The following is a 27,686-nucleotide window of genomic DNA, read 5'->3' as shown; positions in this document are numbered from 1 at the left end:
AATGAATAACTAAAAAACATGTCAGTGCAACAAACACTGAAAAAAGTGAAAAACAGTTCAATAAATAATAAAAATATATATGAAAGGAATAAAATCTAGCATAGTTATTATAATTGTGAATTAAATGAATTCTGTGAATTAAATTATCTCATAAGTCAAAAAATGTCAAGTTGGGTTAAAGTATAACACTTGTTTGAAATAAACACACTTAAAATAATGAAAATAAAAAGTTTGGAAAAGAGACATATAACAAACATAATAAAGGAGCAGTAAGAGTATATATTTGAAGGGTAAGAGCACCAAAAGGTATAAAGGCTATTAAATGACTTTAAAAGGCATAATATATGATGAAGCTATAACATTCATAAATCTGGATGCAGTAAATAACAGTGCAGTTAAATATGTATGCAAAATCTATTGAAATCTAAGAAAAATAAACAGAAATTAAGTTTTAAAGAGTTCAATTTAACTTTCTTGAAACAAGATGGACATAAGGAAAATATAAACTCAATTTAAAAAATTAATTGTTGAACCTTCACCACTTAAGTACTTGTCCACATATGAAAACTTTATTTTTTAAAAATAGAGATTTTTTATTAGTTGCATTTTCATAGTGTAAGCCAAAAAATCTATTATGAATTTACCAATTACTCTAGCATAGGTTAAGTTCCAGGAATATCATAACCTCTCTAGAAAACGATGAAAAGGAAGACTCTTTTATACTATATATGTGTGTGTGTGTGTGTGTGTGTGTATGTGTGTGTGTATGTGAATATATATATATATATGTGTGTATATATATATATATTTCTTTTCTTTTTGAGACAGAGTTCTGTCACCTAGACTGGAGTGCAGGGCTGGGATCCTGGCTCACTGCAGCCTCGACTTAGTGGGCTCAAGAGATTTTCCCACCTCGGCCTCCTGAGTAGCTGAGATTATAGGCTCATGCCACTATGCCTGGCTAATTTTGTATTTTTTGCAGAGACTGGGTTTTACCATGTTACCCAGACTGGTCTTGAACTTCTGTGCTCTGGCCATCCACCTGCCTTGGCCTCCCAAACTGCTGAACCACAGGCGTGAGACACCACACCTGGCCTACAATAACATATTTCTAAAAAGCACATAAAATAAATAAGAAAAATTATCTGATACTGACAAAATTGGACAGGTGAAGGGACTCGAACAATTTCCCCTCTAAAGAAATGTGTTGAATTCTGAAGTTATGTAGCATGGTTTAAAAGGTGACGTCAAAAATTTCTGAAAAGTAGCATGCAACTTCCTCATAGTCTTATTGTTTTTTAGGAGTCAAAGATCCTTCAGGTCTTTGAAAACACAGCAGATGGGGAAGTGTTTAAAGCCATAGTGAAAGTGGTGACATCATGTGTAAGCAGTCATTTCTATTCTAAGAACATTTGGCTATATTGCTCTAAGTGGAGACCGAGAATTTTTAGGTTACTCCCATTGGTGGTCCATAGGTATGGAAATGAGAAACCAAGTGGAATTTTTGGAATGACATGGGGCCTAAGTAACCAACTGGAGACTTGCAAGTGCTTCGAACACTGTCTCCTCCTCAAAACATTTGCCATTGGATAAAATTCAACCTCTATTCATATAAAATCTACCCAAAAACCAGCAATAGAAATTTTTGCATAACAAAGTTATTTATGAAGTTAATATCTTAATTAATGTAATATTAGATTTCCCCAAAGTAAGTGAACAGGCGAGAACATCCAATCTTACCAATTCCATTAAACTTTAAATAGACCCTAACCAGAGCAGGAAGAAGTAAAACTATTTTTATTCAGAGATGACATCACTGTATATGTAGAAAACTCAAAATAATTTGCAAATCAACTACTAGGTCTAATAAGTGAATATAGCAAAGTCAATATATAAAATCAACTGTATTTCTATATAGTAAAATGAAAATATTTCAAAAACATTACTTATATTGGCAGTAATACATCACATTTAAATGGAATAAATGTAAAGGAATAAATGTAAAGAAATACGTGAAGGCCTCTGCAGCCATAAAATATTTTAGGTAGCATAGTGTATTAGTTTGCTAGGGCCATCATATAAAAGTACCAAAGACTGGGTGGCTCAAACAACAGAAATTTATTTTCTCATGCGCTGAACGCTAGAAGTCTTGAGAACGAAGAATCAGCAGGGTTAGGTTCTTCTGAGTCTCTCTCCACAGCTGGTAGACGGACATCTTCTCCCCGTATCTTCTCATCATCTTCTACCTCTACCTGTCTATCTCCAAACTTCCTCTTCTTCCGAGGACAACAGACATACTCAATTAGATCCCCTCTCCCCACCAATACCTCATTTTTAACTTGACTCCGTTTTTAAATACAGTCACATTTTATGGTACCATGAATGAGGGCTTCAATATATAAATTTTGAGTAAATGCAATTAAGGCTATAATACACAGTGAAACAATAGTGGCAATAAAGAGAGTGAAAGAAATAATATTTGAAGGAAGTAGGAGAGAGATGTTGTGTGTGTGATGTCCATGGCCCAGGGGTTGGGGACCCCTGTGTTAAAATGTGTTTGACTCTAGGAAGTGGGGCTGTATCTAAGAAAAGACCTAGCAGGAAACTAGTTATACATTTTATAAAACATTTTGGACAGTGGTGTGTATATGTAAAAGATAAATGAAAAAATACAATTAAATAATAAAAATATGAGTTGATTAACGAGAAAAAGTAAACCTAATCAAAAGAAATCAAAAGAAAGAAGAAAGGGAATACAAAATTTTAGAAATGAGACTACCACTGTAAACATCAAAGAGGTATTTAAAATTCTGTATATAACATGAAATAATTAATTTTAAAATCCTAAAGATATTTGTGATTCTGTATTACATAAATCACTAAAATTAGCAGAGAAAAATTTTTGTACACTTGGAAGACTCATTGAATTCAGATGAGTTAAAAGCAATAAAAGAATTAACTTGTCAAATATATGGGGCCAAAAATTTTGTCCAACTTCTAAAGACCAGATCATTTTTTATTTAAAATATTTCTGAATATAGAAAAAGGAATGCCATTTGCTATTTCCTTTTTACAAAATACACAGAACACTAACTACATGGCAACCATAATTACATTAATCACAGGTAACTTATCCCATCAAATTGAATACATTACTTATTAATCTTGATTAACCAAATTGTATTTTAGGAATTGAAGATGGCCAACACAAATAAATACATTAATGTACTTAGTTTATCAAATTTAAGATACAAATTATATTATGATTTTCACAGATACAAAAGACACATTTAGTACTTTTTTTTTTTTTTTTTTTTTTTTGAAACGGAGTCTTGCTCTTGCCCAGGCTGGAGTGCAGTGGCGCCATCTCAGCTCACTGCAAGCCCCGCCTCCCGGGTTCCTGCCATTCTCCTGCCTCAGCCTCTGGAGTAGCTGGGATGACAGGCGCCGCCACCACGCCCGGCTAATTTTTTGTATTTTTAGCAGAGAGGGGTTTCACCATGTTAGCCAGGATGGTCTCGACCTCCTGACCTCGTGATCCGCCTGCCTTGGCCTCCCAAAGTGCTGGGATTACAGGCGTGAGCCACCGCGGTCGGCCCACATTTGGTAAAATTCAATAAACATTTTGGTTAACAAGTACTTTACAAAATAAGACTTGAAAAGAAGTATTTTATCTGAAGAGTTAACGTTTTAATCCTTAATCACTCCTCAAATTCTTTAGCAAAAATGTTATTGAATGACTGCATTAGCAGCTGTTACTTCACATTGTTCCAGAAGTTATATCCATTGCAAATAAAAAATATTATAGTAAAAATACTGAACAGGAGATAAAATTATTTTTATTTTAACAAAAAATGCAAGAAAATCAATTAAAAATCAATTCTAAATAGTAAGAGCTTTCCATGAGACTTCTATAAGAGCATTTCTAATAATCCAATATTATCATCAGTGATAAAGTTTAATAAAGGAAACAATATTATTTATGACAGCGAAAAATGTGCCAAAGAATAAATTTAAAAGAAATATGTAAACATGATGCATATTTTTAAAAACTGCAATATATTACCAAGTAGTATGATTTATGGAAAGAGGAAGCAGAGTCATAATCTAAATAGGAAAATACAAAATTTGAAGTATATGCATTTACTCAAATTTTAGTGAAAAATAATCATATAATTGCAAGCAAGTCCAATGGGAAATGGGAGTGTGGGAAGTATGGGAGAGATTTATAAACGAAAACTTTGGTATCACAAATTTTGAAAAGAACAATTATAATACATACATTGGGATGGGAAATGAACTTGCATTGACAGATGTTAACCACCATTATAAGCATATGAAATCCACATTGTAATTATTATAAATGACTAAAATATGTGGTTCTATAATAAAAATTGACTATTCTATTCAGCTGAATAGAAGGTACAAAAACAAAAGCAAATACATATTTATTTTTAGTAGACAATATATGGGCTATTCATATTAAATAAATAAAGATCTATTCAAGAAGTGTATATTAAACATTAACAGAAATGTAGTCATGTCGGTTTTCCCTCAAATAAGTTTAAATAAGTGGGTTAAATATTTATATAAAAATCTTCAATCATAAATACAATATCTTATAAAGATAGAAGTGGGTGCTCTGTAAGATGGTGTTGGGGTGGGTAGCAAAATAATTTGAATATCTTAAATTCTGTCAAATAAACAAAGACAGCAACTGGGATAGAAAAGGAAAAACATCGATAGAACTTCTTAATTTAACTAAGTGACAAGATATGCCACAGAAGCTAAAATCAGGGTGGGTATGGCTAATCACCAACAGCAACAAGGATCTCGGGGGATAAGTAGTTGTATAGGAGAAACTAGAGGAGAAGAACAATCTATTACTGCCCTAAGAATTTATATATATATATATATATATATGTATATATGTGTGTATATATATGTGTGTGTGTGTGTGTATATATATATATATATACAGTGATACACTTTCTAGAGGAAGATTTCCTACTTAGACTAAAGGAATAAGTAGACCAATCTGAGAACAATTAATTTAAAAAAATATGTAGTTTAAAAGATTGGGCTTCAGATGTCCCAAACTTCAAGTGGTTGTGTGGAGACTATAGGTAGAGGTGCAAGTGTATGGGAGTTGCTTGAGGATTAGCACTCTGAAATATGAAGTCCCACATTGAGGAGAAAACTGTTAGACATTAGAATAAAAATGATCCCGGACAGGAATCTGTCATTATGAGAAGATCAAGATATTTGTGGGTGAGGGACCTGAGGAGGTAAATTTCAGGAAGTCTCAAAAGGCATACTCAGAAGTTGTATCTTTCATTACCTCATGGTACAAGGGAAAACGGATGCCAAGGGTATCCTAACTCAGTCTCTCGCCCAGTAAACTAAACATCCCTAAAATAGATTTTCAAAAAGCATAATTCCTTAAAAATGAGTGCCAGAAAAGATCTAGAGTATGTTTTTAGGTTTCCAGTATTTTGAATTAGAAACATGAACTAAGTAATACTTTTAGATGACATTCATAAGGAAGGAGCATATTCATTTTGCAAACGAAAGGAAAAAAGGAGAGAGCAAGACATACCTAGGGAATACACTCGCATGCTTTTGATAACTTATTCTTGAAAATGACATCCTATCACTTCTGCCAGACTGAGAATTTATTCAGTAGTCCAAGCCACACGCAAAGAGGTGATTGTAAGGAGACGGGAGGTTGTAGACCCATCTTAAAAGCTGCCTCCCACAGGCTGCTCCCTGACCCTCAATGCTTCATGTTCCTCATGTGCAAAATATGCCAACCCCTTTTAAGACCTTCAGATTCTCACTCACTACAGTCTGAACTCAAAGTACAAAATTTTGTTATATGAAACAGAAATGAAGCTTCTCAAGTGTAATGCCTTGGGCACAGTTTTTCAACTGTAGATCTTTTTTTCAAACATTTGAAACTAAAGAGACAAGTCATCTGCCTACCATGTATCCAACAATGGTGGGACAAGCATAATACAGCCACTATACACATTCCTGTTCAAAAAGGGAGAAAACAGAAGGAAAACAATTACTGGTCCATGATAATTCTGAAATCCAGATGGAGAAATGCTGGAAGTTCCAGACTAGTTCTCAGGGTGAGGGTATAATCCTCCAAGGTTTTTGCTCTCCCTTCTAGGCTCTTGGTTCCTCCCTCTGAGTAATATTTATTTATTTATTTATTTATTTATTTATTTAATGTGGCATGTCTCTGCACCTGACCTATTCTCTCAGCCTGCTTCTTGTTAGTAGAATATCGGGAATCCACGTGCTTCTCCTCGTTGTAGATTATCTTTGTCTGGCAATGCTTCAGCATAATAAATCTTTCAAGAATGTTGTGGGTTTCCTGTGACTCTCTTTATTAGATCAAATCAAGAGCAGTGCCATGACAATGTGGGGTAAAGATAAAGCCAAGAGTGTGGCCATGAAATAATTGATTTTCTGAAATCTTAAACAATATATTTTATTGTCACATCCTTGACATTATCTTTACACTAAATATTCATGGCAGTCAGTGCCCAGGATGAGATTTTTGTTCAGCTTCCATTTATTAATTTGAGCATTCTGGTCTGAAGAAGGTGAGAATATTCGAAACCATCAGTTGTTGGCTCCCTTCTGTTCAACAGTCCTTCCCTCAGTGTATCTCTCTCCTTTCTATTTGTACTAAGTGGGGCCAGGCACAGTGACTCATGCCTGTAATCTCAGCACTTTGGGAGGCCACTGAGGCCGACATGGACAGATCACCTGAGGCCAGGAGTTCCAGAACAGCCTGGCTAACATGGTGAAACTCTGTCTCTACTAAAAATACAAAAATTAGCCGAGTGTGTGGTGGCACATACCTGTAGTCCCAGCTACTCAGGAGGCTGAGACAGGAGAATCACTTGAGCCTGTGAGGCGGAGGTTGCAGTGAGCCGGGACCTTGCTACTGCACTCTCCAGCCTGGATGACAGAGTGAGATTCCGTCTAAACAAACAAACAAAAATGTACTAAATGGAAAGAAGAAACAGTTGCACTTCAAATACTTTGGATGGAGATTTTCTTATCTAGATCAGGGAGTTTATTACATGCATTTTCTAGTTTCCACATAGCTGCAAGGAACACTGTTACTAAGTTTCCTGCCACTAAATAACCAGAATACTCCTTTCAATTTTCAATCATATTTTCTTCACTTTGTTGTGTGAGCTTACTCAGTGCCCTCAAAGTTCAAAATGCTACAAACAGCACGTTGAAGATGCTTTCCGTCTTTACTAATACTCTTCTCAAGGCCACTCATAAATTCCAAAATCATTCTCAAATTTTAGGTTTTTTTTTTTTTCCATTAAGACAACACCCTACTTCCATATACCAAAGTCTATTTTAGTTATTAACTTACAAATAACTAAAGTTTCCTTTGTTGAAAAACAACTAGGAGCAGCCTAGCTGGTTGGTCTTGGCTCAGGCTCTCTCAGTGACTGCCAGGGTGTGGCCATCTAAAGTGACTGGGCGGATCTGTTTCTGAGTTTACTCGCATGGCTTTTGGAAAGCCTCAGATGGACACCCTCCAAGCTCATTTGCATGGGCCTCTCCATAGGATTGCTCATATTGTGGTAGCTGGCTTCCTCCAGGGTAAGCAATCCAATAGAGACGACCCAGCATGTAAGAAGCCACAGTCTTTTTATAACTTAATTCAGGGAGAACACCCCATCACTTCTGCTGTATTCATTAGAAGCTGGGGGGGGGGAGGGGAAAGTCCATCCCACACTGAGAAAGAGGAATTATACAGGGCCAGATATCAAGTCTTACGGCCCAATTTAGAGGCTGCCTACTGGAGTAATAAAATGTTGAATTGCACGCTTTTTTTTTGTTTTGGTTTTTTGAGGTGGAGTCTCGCTCTGTCGCCCAGGGTGGAGTGCAGTGGCGCGATCTCGGCTCACTGCAAGCTCCGCCTCCCGGGTTCCCGCCATTCTCCTGCCTCAGCCTCCTGAGTAGCTGGGACTACAGGCGCCCGCCAACAAGCCCGGCTAATTTTTTGTATTTTTAGTAGAAACTGAGTTTCACCATGGTCTCGATCTCCTGACCTTGTGATCTGCCTGCCTCAGCCGCTCAAAGTGCTGGGATTACAGGCGTGAGCCACCGCACCTGGCCGCCTTTTTTTTTCTGTAAGACAAAAATAGGTACCCATATATGTCTTTCCTTATATTTAAAAAAAACTAAAAATAAATAAAAGGGCAAACCAAAATCCAATTTCTTACAAAGAGAGGAAGGGAAAGAAATGAGAGCTATCTCTCTCAATGTGCCTTATTTGATATATCTGACTTTGGAAACTTGTAAATATTTCACACTATATAGTGAGTATCTCAAAGGAAAAATAATCCTAAAATATGGAATATGTCAACATTAATTTGAATTGAAAATATACTTTGAAAGTGAGTTTTTTTCTTTTAATATATATTTCTGAAATTAAAGTTTCCTTGCTTTATAACTGAAAAGCATAAAACTAGTAGCAAAAAACACCACTAACAACCAAATTATGGGAAATGAATTTCACTGAAAACAAATTAAGATTCCAAAAGAAATAATGAGTTCCAGGTCTGCAGTTGGAAATGTATTAGATAAGCATGGGATACCTTGCTATTGATCACAGCCAGGCCAGTAAAGTTCATGGCTACCTGTTCAAAATGCAAAAATGTCTATGGAAGCAGCTCCTTCTCATCTAAGATGGGATAGTTCAAACACCAAAAAGAATGATGACTGTGATGCACTGAAATACATCAAATATACAAAACTACAGTTTTGGAAATGATATTCCAAAAGCAGCAGGGATTCATTTCGAGTTTGCTAGAACCCATTCAAGATTTCTAAAACATGGATGATAATGGTTAAGAATCAAGCCTGCCTTTCTTATAGAGTGTCTGTTTCAGGGGAATTCTCTAATTTGTGAGGGAAAGTATTTTTGTTTATTTGTTTCTTTTTTAGAAGAGGGTATATACTCATAAACTCAAGAATAAAGTTAAATTAGAAAATCACAACTTTGCAATCCCTAATGAAGTAATGTATGTAAGCAATGATCATCAGTGACACAAAAACCACTAGTTGGAAGGTTGGTGGAGAATTTGATAATTCTACAATTTCATAGAATTTATATTTTATGATTTTATAATGTACAGATGAGTGTTGACAACACTTTAACCTTCCAATCAATGGAACAGCTAGATGTTTTGTTCCTTTGGTACAATTCAGTAGAATATACACAGCATCTTTTATTATTTTGTTAAAAAAGGAGAATGCAAGTAAGTTTCTAAGTCACATTAGTAGGAAATGTGGGACTTGGGTGAACATATTTAATTGAGGCTATGCAACCAGATCCCGAATTGGGAAAATTTACATGACAGATAACCTAGGGCTTTCAAGAGGCAAATAAAGATCATAAAGAGAGGGACACGCATACATAAAAATTGCTGTAACACCCATTTAAAAATAAAAGATAAATGAGAATACTGAAATCATGCTAGGGTGTTACAAAGACGTTGATAAACATGAGTGTCGGCACAGTAATCATATACATAATCATTAAAAGCCATGATCAGTGATCACACCTGACTGTTATGTCAGCACTAAGATTGTTGCTGAGACAAAACTAATCCCTGACTTCAAAGAACTGATAACTGACAACTGACTTGTGAAAACAGGTGATTATATAAATAGGAGAAGGAGTCTGTGGTCATAGAAATCATTGTAGACCTCAAACCAATCTTGAAACCTGTGGCTCTGCAACTGAATGTCTCTGAGCGTCGATTTCATCTAGTAACTGCCAAGTATTCTTCATTTAACATATGTGGTTGCAAAGAGGGCTGAAGAAAATAACTTATTTAAAGCATTTACAAACCTAAAGCAGTCTTTATATTTTTTAAAAAATGGCCATGCAGTGTATGAAATAGTAAAAAGTGGGTGGAATAGACAAGCTGTGCCAGGTATTCAGAGGAAAGAATTACAAGGAGTTATCAGAGAGTTTATGCACATTTTCTGAGAAGGTCAGAGCTTGAGCCCATTCCAGGGAGTTTATGCAAATTATCTGGGAAGGTAAGAGTTTGGGCCCATTCCAGAGTGACAGCAGAAAGGATTTTACCGTGTTATTCTTAGTATCTGATCTGTCCCAGCATCTGGTACTTTGCACGGTGGGAAGTTTTTTTATTTAAAAAAACAAACAAAAACAAAAACAAAAACAAAACCCAGCTAGCCCACATTAATAAATGAATAGGAATAGCGTGCTGTTAAAGCAAATAAGAATTTCCATTGGTTTACATGGGCTCTAGATGGAGACTTCTGCTATGTATGAGCCAAAAATCTCCCATGGATGCTGTCTGGTTGGAGTGAGGGACGTGCTACCTTGTTCTTCAAGTTTTTACATTCCCCCCTCAACCCCATTCAAGTTCGGTTTCCTTCCTTTCTTAGTATTATTGTGTTTCAAATAGGGGTGGGAAATTTTAAATGAGAATCTGGAAAAATACTGCTCACTGTAATAAACACCATCTTTTGATTAAATATAACTCTTGCAGGAGTCACCTTAAAAATTGTCAACCTTTATACATTTTACTAATTAGAAACATCCTTAGCAAGTAAGTACTAAATGTTCTAGCCTATAGTAAAAATCCATATATTGCCTCCAGTCAAAATTCATTATCCCTCTTTTTCCTCGAATCTTTCACAAAAATATAATCTTAAAAATTAAAATGTCTTTACAATAATGGAAAACCTACTTTTAAAATACCATGTGTTTCTACATTAAGGGGAGAAAGTTCTTCATTTTTTGTTTGTGCAAGTTGAGCATTTCAAGAAGTCATTGGCATCCATTGATAACAACCACATTCTCCATTTTCCCAGAAGAGCCAGGAGCCACTTTTAGTCCTAGTTAACGAAAACGCATGCATAAATCAACCATTCGGGTCGGTCTTCTCCACTCCTTCAGCAGAGGACGTCGGCGCCCGGCTGCCTCACCCGCTTGCCTGTTTCTAGGCTGCGGGAGGATTAGACACATGCGCACGATTGGTCTCTTTGTGTGCACCAGGAAGGGTTTGGCGTCGATTGATTTACACTTCCTAACGGGGCAAAGACCTGGAACGACCGCGTGTGCTTGGGAATAAAAATGTACTGTAAACAAGGCCGATGAAATAAACAAGTGTCTCGCTCCCGCTGGCCTTGCACGTTGGAAGTGTCCCCACCGCCCTTTCCCCGGTGCCCAGCTTGCGAGTGGAGATTTAGAGCCCGGGAATGAGGCGCCGTGTCCTTAGGAATCTCGCGCCCGGGGAGCGCTGAGGGACCGGGAAGCCGGGTGGGGAGCCGGGTGGGGAGCCGGGTGGGGAGCGGGCCCGGGGCGCGCGGCGGAGGAGGCGCTCCCGCCCGCGCGGAGAGGGATGGAGCGCTTCTTGCGAGCGTCTCCGAGCCCAGCCATCCCGCGGACCAGGGGGAGGGAGCGGGGCCGGCGCATCAGCCCGCCCCCCCGGCCCGCCCCCTCCCCCCGCGCCGGGGAGCCGCGGTGGTGCGCTCCGGCCAGCTGTGCGCCGCCGAGCGAGGCGCCAGCCCGTGGGTGCTGCCGGGGGCGGCGGCGCGGTGGGGGCGCCCGCAGCTGGCGGCTGCGCGGGCCGCGGCGCGGGGCGAAGGTGAGCGCCGGAACGCGGAGGGCTGGTGTGGCTCACGGCGCCGGGCCCCCTTCCCTGTCCGCGGCGGCCCTGCAGGCGACCCGGCGTCCCCACCGGCGGGAGCTCGTGGAGGAGCGGGCGGCGGCGCTGCTGCTGGCGGCGGCCGGCTGGATGCGAGACCCGCGCAGACCCGGCGGCGGACGGCGGCTCTCGACTCTGGAGAGCGGATCGCGGAGCGCAGGAGCCCGATCGCGCTGGCCATGGCCTCCAACTTTAACGACATAGTCAAGCAGGGCTACGTGAAAATCCGCAGCAGGAAGCTAGGGGTGAGTGGTTCGCTCGGCTTGCTCCTTCCCCTGCGCTCGTTCGGCCCGGCTGGCTGCCTGGGGGGCAGGGAGAGGTGACCCGTGCGGGTATTGGGCAGAGAGGGACCCGGCCCTGTTGCTTGGCCAGGTGGGGGCCCGCACCTGCCGGGGGGGTTCTGCAGACGGACCTGCGGGCTCCGGGAGCGCCTGAGTCCCCATCCTCGAGTGCACCGGGCTGTCTTCGACCGTGCGGGGAAGTCAGTAGACGAAAGGGGTTGTCAGTTCCAACGAGGAACGTGCCTTGGAGGAGGTTTCTGTGCGGTGCTATCCACGATGGTCTGTTCTCAAAAGTGTGCGCCTTTCGGGTGGAACTGCTGTGTGGCGAAGCTCGCGTGTGTTTAGAATCACCATTTTCTGGTCCCCGCTTCCCAAGCTCAATTCGAAATTCCCGTTTTATGCCCTCCCAGCGCCGCGCGTCCCTGCCGGCTGTAGCGAGCGAGTTTAGGGCGTCTTCGCCGTGGCGGAGGGCGGCTCCCGCGCCCCGCGAGTGCTCCCCGACCCGGGGACCCGCGCCCGCGTGCAGGCAGGTGTGTGCCCCGCGCCCGCCGGTGGACACTGCTCCGTAACGGCAAAGTTGATGGAGACCTTTCTCTACTTCTTGAGAGATACGCTGCCTGACTTGGGAGGGAAACAGTGTAGAACCCAAGGGTTCAAAACTATTCTAGTGACCAGACGAGGCGGTAGGAGGGACTCAACGGGAGGCAGCGGGACAGGAGGGGCGGGCACCTGGACGGGAGCGGCCTAGACTTGGGACGCGAGGGGGAGGATGGAGGGACGGGCAGGAGGTCCCCAGGGAGCGCGCGAGGTGGGGTGCCCTGGGAGGCTGACCCGGGTGGGGTGGTCCGGAAGAGCGAGGGGAAACTCGTCTGGGAAAGAAAGTGCCCGTGCTCCGGACTCTGGTTGTGTCTGCCTCACTGTCCTCCAAGTTCCAGTTCTACCAGGCTCCTGCATCCCGGGGCAAAAGAGAAGAACCTTCTCTTGAGCTAGAACCTTCCCTGTGTTCCCTGATGGCTGGAAGAATCCTCCAACTTGGGGAAGGGGAGAAAGAGGGGAGAACTTTGCTAATTTCTGTGTAAAAAAGAAAGCAAAAGAAGAGTAGTGTTAGAGAGTAGAAGAAAGGTACAGTAGAATCCCTGAAAGAGGGCAGAGCACCAAGCACCAGGAGTCGCTTTGTCGGGAGTTGGCGGCGCCAGGTGTTGGGGACAGGAGGACGGACGGCGAAGGCCGACTTGACTCTTGGTGCTGCCTCTGCTGGGTTTCGCATTAAAGATGCATACTGTACCCCAAGGACAACAGGGGCCCATTCTGGAACTTCAGCAGTTCTGTAGTAGACTGGGAGGCTGCAAGAGCGAGTGCGACAGCAACGCCCCCCTTCCTCCAGCCTGGAGCCAACGTGCGCTGCCGTGAGCCCCACCAAGGCGAAAGAGAGCAGGCGCCAGAGTCAGATCCTCGGTCAGGATTCAAGGGCTTTTCTTGGGTAGGAGAAAGCGCCTCATTCTTTCCCAGGGATATAAGGACGAACCCACAGAAAAAGCTGCGGTTCTCCAGGAGTCTGGTTGTTCCTCGCAGCCGGGACGCAATGCTCAAGTCTGTCACCACACAGCTGTCAGCCAAGGGAGGTGCAGAGATGGAGGTGGAAGGGAGTCATATTCTTAGCTTGACCTTTGAAGCCCTTTGCTTTACGACACGATGCTTGTTTATTTTTCTCGGCCTTTGTTCTTCTTGAAATCGAGATTGTGTGTGATGCTTCACACTATATATAACTAATGAATGAGTTAAGTCCCACACAAGATGTGTGTCTGCGTTCACAGAGTCACCTGCATGTGAAAATGAGACTGAAGAATGTAGCCTGAGTATCCCCTTCCTGCGCACTTGGCCCTGGAGTCTATAGGATTCCCCCCCACCCCATCCAAGCCTGCCAGGATTTCACACAATAAAAACTGAGTATGTAACCCACGGTCCAAGGAAAGTGCATTGAATGCTTTTTGGGTAACTGGCATTCACGGCGTTTGAAATGTCATCTTGAACACCATTTCTGCCTACCGATGTGTGCAAACGTATATTTACACTTACAAAGCCTCTTGCTGTGTTCACTGTTTAGAGCTTTGCCTTTGTAAAGTGCAACCTTCATAGAAAACAATGAAAGTGTGTTTATATAAAAATTAATTGCTTTTGTCCTCCATTTCTACCTGAGAAACGTAGACTTCAAAGTTAGATATTGAAACAGTTTTGTTTTAAATTAAATCAAAATACTAAATTCACCTTGACTATTTTGGGAACTTTTTTTTAAGTCAGATGCTTTTCTATTCAGAATATTCTAATATGCAGAAGAGTGAATTTAAATGGCAGAACTTCACATGGCTGGTTCTGTGACCTTACTAAGTTAAGTGAGTCCCATAAGAGAGTAAAACTCTAAGCAAATACTGTGTGCCTTAAAGAGTCATACCCCAAATCATAAAAATTGAAATTATCCAAACATTAATATTTCCTTTGCATAGTTAATAATACTTATTCCTAATTTTATGGACTCGAAAGTATGAACTTTTCCAAGTAACATATTTTTTAACTCTAAGGATAAGATGAGTTCGTATGATTTATGTCCAAAACTAAATTTCAAAATATAAATAATTTTAATTAAACATGCATAGATATTTGATTTATTATGGACAGGACTCATTCTTTCAAAAATCGAAGTCTGTGATATTCTAATGGAGGAAAAAAAGGCCTGGATATGAGGCCAATTGCATCAGAGATAATTACTGACATGAAACATAAGTTATGATGAAATGTTCTAATGTGCACTTTGCTCCTCACAGATTAGTGCAATTTTGAATGAGGGCTGTAAGGCATTTCTTGTCCTCTAGGTAGCAAGTCAGCCCTTTCAGAGGGGCTTCCAGTTTTACGAGGTCAAAAGGGCCCTTGCCCTGTGTCTCACTGGGGAAGCTAGCAACCTTTTGAGTCCAGTCCCTTACCCACTGTTTGGGCAAAGAAGTAAAGTTTAGTAAGCAAGGCATATATAGCAAAATATCCAGTCGGTTTTTGGTTTGCAGCCAAACTAAGAACTCAATCACTGAAAGCATTAATAATCCAACAGTTTATGTATTGACCCTAAAGTTATCAAAAATAGATGCAGCATTGTGGAATGATACCATTATCATCATCATCACCACCATCATCACCATCATCACAGTCATTGTCATCAACATCACTGTACAAATTTTAGACTGCTATACCTTGACTTATTTTAGACACAGACCTCACATCATTTTTTTTCAAGAAATTCATTCAAATACATCAACATGACTATTCACAGACACATTGTATGCAGGCAAAATAGTATCTTCTACAGACATTTTATATTTCTTACTCAAACTCAGGTGAGAGGTTGGTATTGATATGTGTGGGTTCTGAAGGAGTGTTTTAGGATAGGGTGGTGTGTGTGTGTATGTATATTCAGGTACACACTCAACACGTGATCAAATTATCCTGGAGTGTCCACAGTTTGAGAGGCAGTATACACTGGTGTTTGTGTGTGTATTACAGAGTCATACTGTGTTAAGCCTGAATTATTTATAAGAAATAACCCCTGCATCATTGCTACTCAGAGTACATCGGACCAGGCATTGTCACTTTGCACCAACTTCGCTGTAGGAGAAGCAGGGAAATGTGGAGGAACAGATTTGGGGTTTTGAAGAGCACTAACTTTATGAGCTGAGCACCTATTGAGAATTTCAGTTTTTGCATATTTTTCTTTTGTTTTAACAACTTATTGTGGATTCACCTACCTCTTGCCCTTTCTCCCTTCTTGATTAAAACCTCAGGACAACTCCATTCCTGGCTTAAGGATAATTGATATCCTTTCTGTAAACACTGTGAGTTTTCCTTTCCTCTCACAACAGCTTTCCTCAGAATATTTGTTCATGAGAGAGATTGATGAAAATTTACCCTTTTATAGAAGCTCACTCATTAAAATAAATACAAATGGCTGGACACGGTGGCTCAAGCCTGTAATCCTAGCATTTTGGGAGGCTGAGGCAACATGGTGAAACCCTGTCTCTACTAAAAATTACAAAAAGTCAGTGGGGTCTGGTGATGTGTACCTGTAGTCCCAGCTACTCAGGAGGCTGAGGCACGAGAATTGCTTGAACCTGGGAGGTGGAAGTTGCTGTGAGCCGAGATCGTGTCTCTGCGTTCCAGCCTGGGTGGCAAAGCGAAACTCTGTCTCAAAATAACTAATACAATAAAATAAATAGAAATGTGCATATGTACATTTGTATATTTTGTCCTTTAGACCACTTTACAATTTCTTTGGTCTCCAAGTCTGTAAAAACTAGTTTTTAAAGAGAGATTATATCTCATATGGCATGCATTACCAATTTGCCAAGAATTAGATGCATAAATATATTTAAGATAAAACATATAAATAACTTAGTCATTCTGACCATTTCAAAGTTCTGAAGAACTTTCAGAATCATTACTTCATATATGAATTCCCAATCTATGGATTTACAGTGCAGAAATTATAATGAATATGTTTGAATCTTTACTTGTCTAGAATATTGTGAATCCTGGACATTGTTTTCTGAAATGGATCTGTGATATCTGTGTTTATTTATCATTTGTATAGTTATCATTTCTCATTAAATACTAATTTAGCATGTGACAATTTCAATTATTTGAACTCTCTATTTGATTCTAGATTTTTATTCATGTGACAATTATGCATATTCTTTACACTATGTGTACATTTGCCACTTATTTCTGTATCTATCTATATATTCCTGCAAATAATGCTAGTTCTTAGAATTTTCCAGTAAGAAAAGATCTTAAGTATCTTCTACCCAATTCCTATATTTTACGTTATCTTCAGCTGCCAGTTTGTGTGTATGACATCTGATGTATGCTTAGAAACTACTATCTCTATTGGCAATTTTTTTTCCTTTTAAAAACATGCCTCTATCTGCATATGAACATGTCTGATGTTCTTTGAATTTTTAAAATTAAGCCAAAGACAGTGAAAATTAAGGTAATTTTTACAGTAAAAACCAAATACGGACATTATGGCTGGATTTTGCTATTAAATTATTATGCCCATATAAGGCCTTGGGAGAGGCTGGTAATAAGAGAGAGTTATCAAGATTCACGTCTCAGTTTTTATCTTGATAGATTTACAGATGACTGCTGGCAAGGTGAACTTTAAAAGTGACATTCCTTTTCTTAGAAAACAAAGATAATAATACTTAAAGAGATCTTTCAAATGACTGAAATTAACAGTGAGCAGGGAAGTGCTACAGTGGTCAAGTATCTTTGTACGATCTACATTCCCAGTTTCCTTAAATGTCTTTCAAACATGCACAATAATGGTGAATATTTTGGATCACTATACAATAGAATACGGAATACAAAATTAGTTTAGGCCAGGTGCAGTGGCTCATGCCTGTAATCCCAACACTTTGGGAGGCCGAGGCTGGCAGATCACCTGAGGTGAGGAGTTCGAGAGCAGCCTGGCCAACATTGTGAAACCTCGTCTCTACTAAAAATACAAAAATTAGCGGGGCACGGAGGCCGGCGCCTGTAATCCCAGCTACTCAGGAGGCTGAGGCAGGAGAATTGCTTGAACCCAAGAGGTGGAGGTTGCAGTGACCTGAGATTACGCCACTGCACTCCAGTCTGGGCAACAAGAACGAAACTCCATCTAGAAAAAAAAATAGTTTACTATGAAGCATATATATTTGACATAAATGTCATCTTTTTGAAGTATTTTTATTAGTTAGCATTGCCCTGTTTGGATCATAAACCATGTAGATACTGTTGAGTAGGACAATTCAGTATTTGTATCTTTGGACTGTTTCTATTTATATCAATTTTAGAAACTGTAGAAGATAAAAGACATGCAATACAAACAAAATTACAGTTATCTGTAGTCCCACCATTTACAGATAATCTCTAGATTTCACACATTTTTAAATGCAGTGCTGGTTTTGAGGAAGACATAATTTCTATCAAATAAGATCAAATAATTAAAAGGGACCATACTATAATTTCTTTAGCCTCAGTTTTATTGCTTGTGCCTCACTTTAGTCACAGTATTTTCTGTTTTTCTTCAAGGTCTTGTAACTTTGTCCACAGAGCCCACAAATTCTAGATAGGGAACATTTTCATTAACTTTCTACATAAATCCTCATTAGATTTATTTTAAGATACAGAGCAGTATTATCCTCTAAGTAATTCATTTTTATATTGTTACACTATTACTCAATGAGAAAATGAGAATATTGCACCTGTCAGTCAAACTGGATAGAATAAGAAATGATATTTTGCTATAAGCAAGAGCAGAAATTAATAAAACTACTGTTTGCATGGTATTTGCAATGATTAGTGATGGTTGTAACCTTTCAACATGGGCAAAATATTTTGTCTGCCATTTTCCTGAATTATTTGCAACAATTCTTGTTTAATTTTTATTTTTGGCTTAACAGTAAAATTACTGGGAGCAAAGACATATTAATGCTTAGTTTGAGACTTCATAATGGTAACATAATCTCACTACATTTTGTATGTATTGTGCATTTTACAGCTTGTAAAGACTTATCACACATATTATATAATTCTTATGGTAGGATTTTAAATGTATATTCTATTTTTAATCCCCATTCTGTACATAAACTAGAATGCAAAAGGAAAATCAGCTGGAGTTACTGAGATACAGCTTGGGTTTGTGTGTTTGTATATACAAACCTAGGTTTATAGCTTCAAGTTCAGTATAATAGCTACTATACAACAGCTACCACTTTGGAGTATATATAGACAAGTTCAACACAGTCATGTGTACCCTTCAAAGTCAACGTGCTTTCTTTGGTATCTTGGTGTAAAGCTGATATGATCATTCACTTTACTCAATGCTAAGTTATTAAGATTGCAGATAAAAATGCTATTTAGTGAAATAATTTATGTCACAATAAGGAAGCACTAAGTAGATACTTGTCCAGGCCACACTGAATTGATACAATTTCATTTTCATTGATACCAAACACAAATTCACTAACCTCTCCTTTTAGAAAAAAAAATAGAGCACCTTTCAAAATTTAGCTGACAGTGTCTGGGTAGGACTTTAAAAGTTATTTAAATAGTTAAATATATTTATTTTAGCATTACCTTTATTTATGGAAGATTATATTTTATTTAACATAGCTTTATAAAAGATTATGTTTAAATCAGCTTACTGAAAGGTGAGTTCATTTAAAGAAAACCTAAATATAAAAACTATGCAGATTAATGGGGATCCGACAAATCAAAAGGTAGTATATGGTGACATAGTCATGCACCATATAGTATGACAGCGTTAGCTAAATGCCCAAGCATTGACAGTACTCCACCACAGCATGATCTCAACTCAAGAGGCTGGATTATTTTGTTTGTTTATTTTTGTTGCTTGTTGCTTTAAAGGGGCTTAAATCAAAATAGATGTATTTAAATTATGTTCCTTTATTTAACAACTATTAATTTTTTAAGCTGCCTGTATGCCAATCTCTTATTCAAATGTGTACATTTATATATAAAATGTATTACATGTTGATATGCTTTGGCTGTGTCCCCGCCAAAATCTCGTCTTGAATTGTAGCTCCCATAATCCCCACGTGCCATGGGAGGGACCTGGTGGGAGGTCATTGAATCATGGGAGTGGTTTCTCCCATGCTGTTCTTGAGATAGTGAGTCCTCACAAGATCTGATGGTTTTATAAGGGGCTTCCCCCTTCACTGGGTACTCATTCTCTTTCCTGCCGCCCTGTGAAGAGGTGCCTTCCACCATGATTGTAGGTTCCCTGAGGCCTCCCCAGCCGTGCAGAACTGTGAGTCAATTAAACCTCTGTCCTTTATAAATTACCCAGTCTCTGGTATGTTCTTACAGTAGCATGAGAATAGACTAATATACATGTAGAAACATGTGTAGTACTTTTTTCCTAATGATTTTTCCATTGTAAATATGGAATTGCTTTTTTCTGATTACTCACTACCCTTTAGCATGTTTATGTCTGTATGTATATATGTACACACATATATACATATATAATGTGTTATATATTGAATATGTATATATTCAGTAGAATATGTATGTATTTCCAAATGGCATGTTACTACCCATACATATGGAATTGCTATCTTTCCTGAGCGGATAATTATCTATATTACCTATCCCTTTATCTATATCTATATTATCTATATTACCTATCCCTTTATTAAAAAAAAAATCACTCTCAATGACAACTGCATATAGGAGTGACCTGCAGAGCTTGATCCTTCGGCCTGGGCTCTCCTCACTGAATTGGCCGGCCTGGAGTTGAGTGTGGGTTTGCCTTAAAGTTCCCTCAAGTGTTTTTAATGTGACACCAGAGTTGATAATTGTTGCCATAAAATGATAATTTTTTTAGGAAATAGAGAAAATATGTAACACGTTAGACTCCTCTAAACTGCTAACTACACTGTTGTTCGTGCAAAGACCTCTGAAATACAAAGTTAATTATCTATTAAATCTTTTATGTAACCCTCATTTCCTGACAGTCTATAATGCTTTATAATGTGAACACAGAAGGAATACAACAAAAAATTTCTTTGACATACAGAAATTCACTTCATAAACAATGAAATGAATTTGAGTTAATCCTTTCTGAGGACTTCTGGATCATGCTTTCCAGGCTGTCTTGATACATGACTGATGCTTCTACCAGCAATGTGGATGCTCTTAAAAGATTTCAATTGTCTAATTTGTGTATTCTCATCTAAGTAATTAAGATACCACGGCTATTTAAATTGTACTTAATTTAAGACTCACTGAGTTCTGAACAATGCAATCATGATTTTCCCAATGGGAGATTCAGTGAATGAGACTATATTTTAAAAAACCAGTAGCTCAGAGTCAGTTTTGTATTCTTCATAAACGTGGGCTCATGGCTGTGAAAGACAGCTGCTACCTTGCAACACCTTGCTCCTGGTATCTATGAGGTTTATGTTTTATGTTCTTTTCTTTCGTCCTTGTTTCCTACTTGAAGAGATAGGGCATAGCTGAATGGATGGGGAGAGAGAAAATTGAAGCAGTATATAGCCCATACCTCTCGAGTCCAAGCAGATAGTAGGTACCCTTGTGGTTTTTAGAGAAGGTGACCAGAAAGCTGACAAGTCGTGAATTAAGAAGGGTTTGTTAAAAGTTCTATGCATAAGACACAACATATCCAGGTAACAATATGTGTCTAGATGAGATGAGTTGGAGTAATGAGAAAAGATCCAGAATAAGAGTGCTTGTAGAGTTCTAGGAAGCTGGGAAATTGCTGATGGGTTTCACAAGAGGGGTTAAATGTTCATTGTCAAATTAACAAAACCCCTGAGGCTGGGGCATAGAATAGATTGTAGTGAAATAGGACTGTTGGCAAGGAGCCAACCAGAAGTGAGTTTCAGTATCTAGGAAAGGTACTGGGTGATTCTACAAGCTAGCCAGGTTGGAGAACCATTGCCACAGAAGTATTTTGTTTTTCTAGCTCTTAGGAAAAAGGAATCTTTCACCTACCATTGTTTGCATTGAGAATCCATCTGGCAGTCTTATTTTTGCCTTTTGAAAATGATTAGTCTCTTTTCTTCTGTCTGCTTTTAATATGTTCTTTATCTTTGGTTTTCAGGAGTTTTGTTATGACATGTAGAAATATAGTTTTCATTCCGTTCATCTTTCTTGAGGTTTATAGGGCTTCTTGATTCTATGGCTTGATATCATTCATCAGTTTTGAAACATTCTCCACCATTACCTCTTCAAGTATCAATTCTGTCCATTCTTTCTCTTTGTCCTTACTCATATGTAAGAAAGCAGAGATATGGCAAGTAATTACTACCATATCTCAAAGTGTCTTTATGCTTTTACTCTTTCATCTGTTTCCCTCTCAAATCTTCAAGATAAATAATTGTTCTTGCATTTCTTTCAGTTTGCTAATTTTCTATTCAGCTGCAAATAATCTACTGTTAAAACTATTCATTGCTATCCATTTTGATGTTTTTATTTTCATGTCTGGAATTCTCATTTGGTTCATTTAAAAATTATTATAAGAATAAATTATCAATTTTATCTTTGGTAGTTTTTGATGCCTTCAAATATCCATACTTTTTGTGTATGTGCAGCATTTGTGATCATGAGCATGCGGGCTTTCTTGAATTACAGAAATGGAACTTCTCACTGGTTAATTGCTTTTTGTGGAGGTAGAGGTCATGTGATCCTCCAGAACTCCGCTGAGAGACGGGAGAGCTGGCTATGGCTTTTCCGTCATTGTGAGACCCTCTACCTGTGATGATTTTGACTTGGAATATTCTCAAAACAAGTTGTCTACCTCCATTGTAGCACTATGGCTTGTCATAACGATGGTGAAGAAAAATAATTATTTTACTTTTGAGGGTTATTTTTTTCTCTTTTATTTGTTTTGGTAACAGCAATGGCAAGATCCACTCCCAGAGATTCTACGTGAATTGATTTCCGGGCAAGAGAATTATTTGTTTCAGGCTTGGTTTTTATCTCCAGTGATTCTAGAATAAATGAAGTACATTTTACCAGAATAATTTTTAATGCAAGTTGTTTATCACCATATATTTCCCCTGAACCCTAGAGAGCTATGATAAATAAGTTAAAGTATGCCTCCATAAGTAAAATAAAAATAAAAATAAAAATAAACACTATGAATGTCTATATCAGCCATTTGTCATTTCTTTATTTCAGCCGGAATTTGAGTCTCTTTCCCATATTTGGAGAGTACTCCCACATTATGAATGGTGAAGGTAGTAAATAAGGTCTTGCCTCATAAAAGATGAAATGCCCAAAATGCTTATCTCCCTTGCAGCTAGAGCACAAGATCATGAGCTGGTTTTTAGAAATTATGGGAACCTAGGACCGACTTTGAGTTAGTGACAAAAGAGGCAATTCAGTGGAGGAATCTTCACAGGACGACAGAGTAGTCATTTCTATTGGATCAATGTAATGACACAAGAGCAGAAACAATGCAAATTACTGCATCTGTTGTCTCAAGTGAATACACTCAATTAAGCCACTTTAGTAACTTTAGAGAATATTTATGGTTGCTTAGTCTTGAACCTGGTTCTCCAGTCCTCTATTCCTATTTTGAAATAATAAAAACTTTAATAAATGCCTTTCTGTCTAAATCAGCAAGTGTCAGCTTCTGTTGCTTGCAACTAATACATATAACTGATAAAACAGCATTATTGGAAGTGATTCAGTTAAGTTTTAAAATATTTTAAAACCATCCGTGTTTTAGATTAGTGAATATTAAATAGTTGTCTTTAGCAATAAGTAGATAGAATTAATTTCTCTTTTGTTTACTCCTAGCTTAGACATTAGAGCATCATTAGTGAATTATCCTGTTCACACTTGGGGATTTGTAGGAGCTTTGATATAAGGATACATCCAGATCATATAATTAAGAAAAAAGTTTGTTTTAAATAGGGACCCACACAAATACATATAACATATTTTAGGCAAAGGTGGGAAACTAATTTGATAAAGAGGAACGCCTTTTCAGCAAATGTTACTGGAGTAATTGAACATCCATGAGCAAACTAAGTGAAGCTTCACATCAACTTCACACCTTGTAACTCAAAACAGATCACAGACTTAAATGTAAAACGTAAAGCTCTAAAAATTTTGGAAAACCATTAGAAGAAAATCTAGGACTAGGCAGAATTCTTAGACTTGAAAACAAAATTATGTTCCATAAAAGGAAAGATTGACAAATTCATCCTATTGAAATTAAAAACTATTGCTCTATGAAAGACCCTATTAAGAGGATGAAAAGACAAGCTATTAACCGGCAGAAAATACTTAAGGACTATACATCTGTGATTAAAAATAATAATAATAATCATAATTAAAAAAACTAGTATAAAACACTCTAAAAACTGTACAGTAAAATTTTTTAAAAACATAATTTAACCAGAAGACAGACAAAGGACACGAACATACATTTCACCAAAGTTGACATATATACAAATAAGCACATAAACAGGTGTCTGACATCATTAATCATTAGGAAGATGCAAATTAAAACTACCAAGAGATATCATTACACACCTGTTGGAAAGGCTAAGAAAAAGTGACAACCCTAAATGCTGACAAGAATCCAGAGAAGATGGATAGCTGGATCACTCGTACATTACTGGTGGGAATATAAAATGGTTCAGACACTCAGGAAAACAATTTGGCAATTTCTTAGCAACCTACATATGCAAAAATGAGACCTCGCAATTGCACTCCTGGACATTCATGTCAGAGGAATGAAAACTTCTCACATACAAACCTATTCATGAATGTTTGTGGCTGCTTCATTTGAAATAGTAATAAACTGAAGATAAACCAGATGTCCATTGTTAGGTGAATGATTAAACAAGCTGTAGTTCACCAAATTATGCAATACTACACAGTAGTAACAAAGGACCAAACTAATAATAAATCTCAGAAAATTACGGTGGGTGTCTGTAAAAACACCAATCATCAAATGTTACCTACTGTGCAATGTCATTCCACTAACATTCTTATAATAATAAATCGTAGAAATTAAGAACAGGTTGGTGGTGTCCAGAGGTTGTGAACAGGGGAGAGGGAATGGGGTTTGTGTGTGAGGTAGAAGTGGTTATAAAAGCACAGTATGGGAAATCCTTTTGATGGTTGAAATGTTCTGTATCTTGACTGTAGTAATGTCAGTATTTTGGTTATGAAATGAGACGGTAATTTTACAAGAAGTTACTATGGGGAAAATTGGATAAAGACCATGCAGGGTTGTTCTGTGCTGTTTTTCACAACTGCATGTGTAACAACAGTTATCTTAAAATTAAAAGTCTAATTAGAAAATGTAAGAGGGAGTATCAAAACCTAGCCTCAGTTTACAAACATGATAAGCTATCCATTGGGGCACAATTATAGTGGAAGTAGTGTAGAAAAATGGAAAGAGTTTACTCTTTTAGAATCAATTGAGGGATTTAACTAATAACTTGTCAATTATGAATTGTGTAACCTATAGAAAGTTTCAAATACCTTCAGGTCTCACTTTTCTTAATTATGAATTGGATAGAAGAACACCAACCTCATTGTTGAGTAAAATAATATTTTACAAGATCTAAAACAGTGCTTAGTCTATGATGCTCCAACCATTGAATGGTAGAATTGATTGACAGATACCAAAAGCCTCCTGGGACAGACCTTTGAAAAGGAACCTATTTGTTGGCAGCCCTTCTGAACTGGGGTTCCATCAGGAAGAAACTCTTAATTCCTTGAGTCTTCCAATGTATGTAATGAGTTAACTTCCTTCCTATATGGAAAATGGTAGCAACTGTTCAATGCTTGTGAATTGAGGAAAATAATGACGCAAGTCATTTTTTGTAAGTCTTAATTCTCTTTTGTAACTCAGATTGAGAAAGGCCAAATTTTGATAGATGGGCTGTCAATTTCTGCATATCATCAAGAAAACAGATAAAGGGGGGAAAGGTGTCGTTCTGTGATGATTTGAATTATGAGACCCCTCCCCCACCTTCCAATCTGAATCTTAAATGATTATTACTATTTTAAAGATAGGCACCAGATATTTGTTTTACCACAGTTTTACCTCAGTAGCTAAACTCACAGTCTGATACAGTGAGTTCATGTAGATAGCCATATTGATATATTATGTAACATTTTGGCTTACTCTTTGCAAACATCTGTGCAAGCATGCATTATTTCATTTTCAGCACCTAAAGGTCAATGCATTCATAAGATAAATTCTGATTTTGGAAGAAAAATCTTAAAAAAGAAAGTCATATTTTGAGAGTCACAAAAGAGAGGTCAAAAATATTTACCCCAACCTTACGATTCATATATTAAATTGCAAGATTACTAAACATGTAAAAGATTAATCTATGCCTTACAGAATTTTAAGGGATTTTAGGTTGGCTGTATCTTCATATAAACATTTCCAATGAATATACTCATCGTTTACAAACCCATCATGCAGTTAGCTTATTTATCTCATAATTAAGGGCACATTTAACAATACTGTCTTCTGTAGCTCCTCCATTTTCTTCTGCTTTCCAGATCTCTAGACAATGTTTTCGAAAGGGAGGGAGGGAGCGAAGGAGGGAGGGAGGGAGGAAGGAAGGAAGGAACGAAGGAAGGAAGGAAGAAAGGAGAGAGCGAGGAACAAACATGTCCTTAAAATGAATGAATATGTTTTTGCTGAACAGTCTTTTTTTTTTTTTTTTCTTTGTTGAGACGGAGTCTCGCTCTGTCCCCCAGGCTGGAGTGCAGTGGCCGGATCTCAGCTCACTGCAAGCTCCGCCTCCCGGGTTCACGCCATTCTCCTGCCTCAGCCTCCCGAGTAGCTGGGACTACAGGCGCCCACCACCTCGCCCGGCTAGTTTTTTGTATTTTTTGGTCAGAGACGGGGTTTCACCGTGTTAGCCAGGATGGTCTCGATCTCCTGACCTCGTGATCCGCCCGTCTCAGCCTCCCAAAGTGCTGGGATTACAGGTTTGAGCCACCGCGCCTGGCCTGCTGAACAGTCTTAATAGGACAACAGTTGTTCTGAAACTCAAGGCACCACGGCATAGAAAAGCTAATTTGCGTTTTGCATACAATTTAACTATCTGTGTAAATATATGAACACACAAGTATGATTTAATGGAATGACTCTCCACATTGCCACCTGTGAAAACATAAAAATGTCTTTTCTTTTGGAGACAGTGAGAATTGTTCCCTTCAAAGTGAGGTCTTTACATCCTCTCCCACTGTTCTTCCTAGAAATACAGCAGAAAGTGAGAGAAACATGTCTTATGTTCTTAATAATTTATAGACCCCAGTATGCCCCATTTACAAATCTCACCTATTTAAGAACATGTTCAAATCTTACTCCTTCCAGACTGAATCACCTATCATCCTCAACCTAGAAGTTTTCTACTGTGTCTGAGCTCACGGAGAATAATTTGTAACCTAGGCCCACCACATAGGGCCGCGAGGGCTGTGCTCAGCACAAATCCAAGGGACTGCATTTATACAGACTATGATGTGATCACTTTGTAGTTGTATATGTAATCCTGGCACTGTTTGAATGTATTGTTTTCATGCTTGCATGTTTGTCTTTGGTCTCCTAAAAGATTTTAGGTTGTTGGAATGTTATGGCAATTATGCTATTTTTAATTTTTAAATTTTTTATGTTTATGGATACATAATAGTTGTCCATATTTATGGAATACATGTAATATTTTGATACAATAATGCAATGTATAATGATCAAATCTTGGTGATTGGGACATTCATCACCTCAAACAGTTTTCATTTATTTGTGTTGAGAACATTCAACTCTCCTCTTCTAGTTCTTTTGAAATATACAATGAATTATTAACTTTACTATAGTCACCTTATTGCGCTATCAAACACTAGGTCTTACCTTTTATCTAACTGTATTTTTGTGCCCATTAACCAACCTATGACTTTTCCTAGCCTCTGGTTCCCACCATTCTATCCACTGTGTCCATGAGATCAATATTTTTAGCTCCCACATGTTGCAAGACATTTGACGTTTGTCTTCCTGTGCCTGGCTTATTTCATTTAACATAATGACCTCCATTTTCATCCATGTTGCCGCAAATGACAGGAT

At 38.4% G+C, this 27,686-nt stretch overlaps 1 protein-coding gene across 2 annotated transcripts in view; it reads left to right on the top strand.

The window, feature by feature from the left end:
• Positions 1-11,567: 11,567 nt before the first annotated feature.
• Positions 11,568-27,686, top strand: part of DOK6 (docking protein 6) — a 436,008-nt gene continuing 419,889 nt past the window's right edge. For both annotated transcript variants that reach the window (XM_005586482.5, XM_074022240.1), the window contains exon 1: positions 11,568-11,980. In XM_005586482.5, coding sequence (XP_005586539.1) covers positions 11,915-11,980 — 66 coding nt within the window. In that variant the 5' untranslated portion in view covers positions 11,568-11,914. The remainder of the gene's footprint in view (positions 11,981-27,686) is intronic.

Source organism: Macaca fascicularis, chromosome 18 (assembly GCF_037993035.2).
Source record: "Macaca fascicularis isolate 582-1 chromosome 18, T2T-MFA8v1.1".
Taxonomy (NCBI): Eukaryota; Metazoa; Chordata; class Mammalia; order Primates; family Cercopithecidae; genus Macaca; species Macaca fascicularis.
This window is presented reverse-complemented; position numbering and strand designations above follow the sequence as displayed.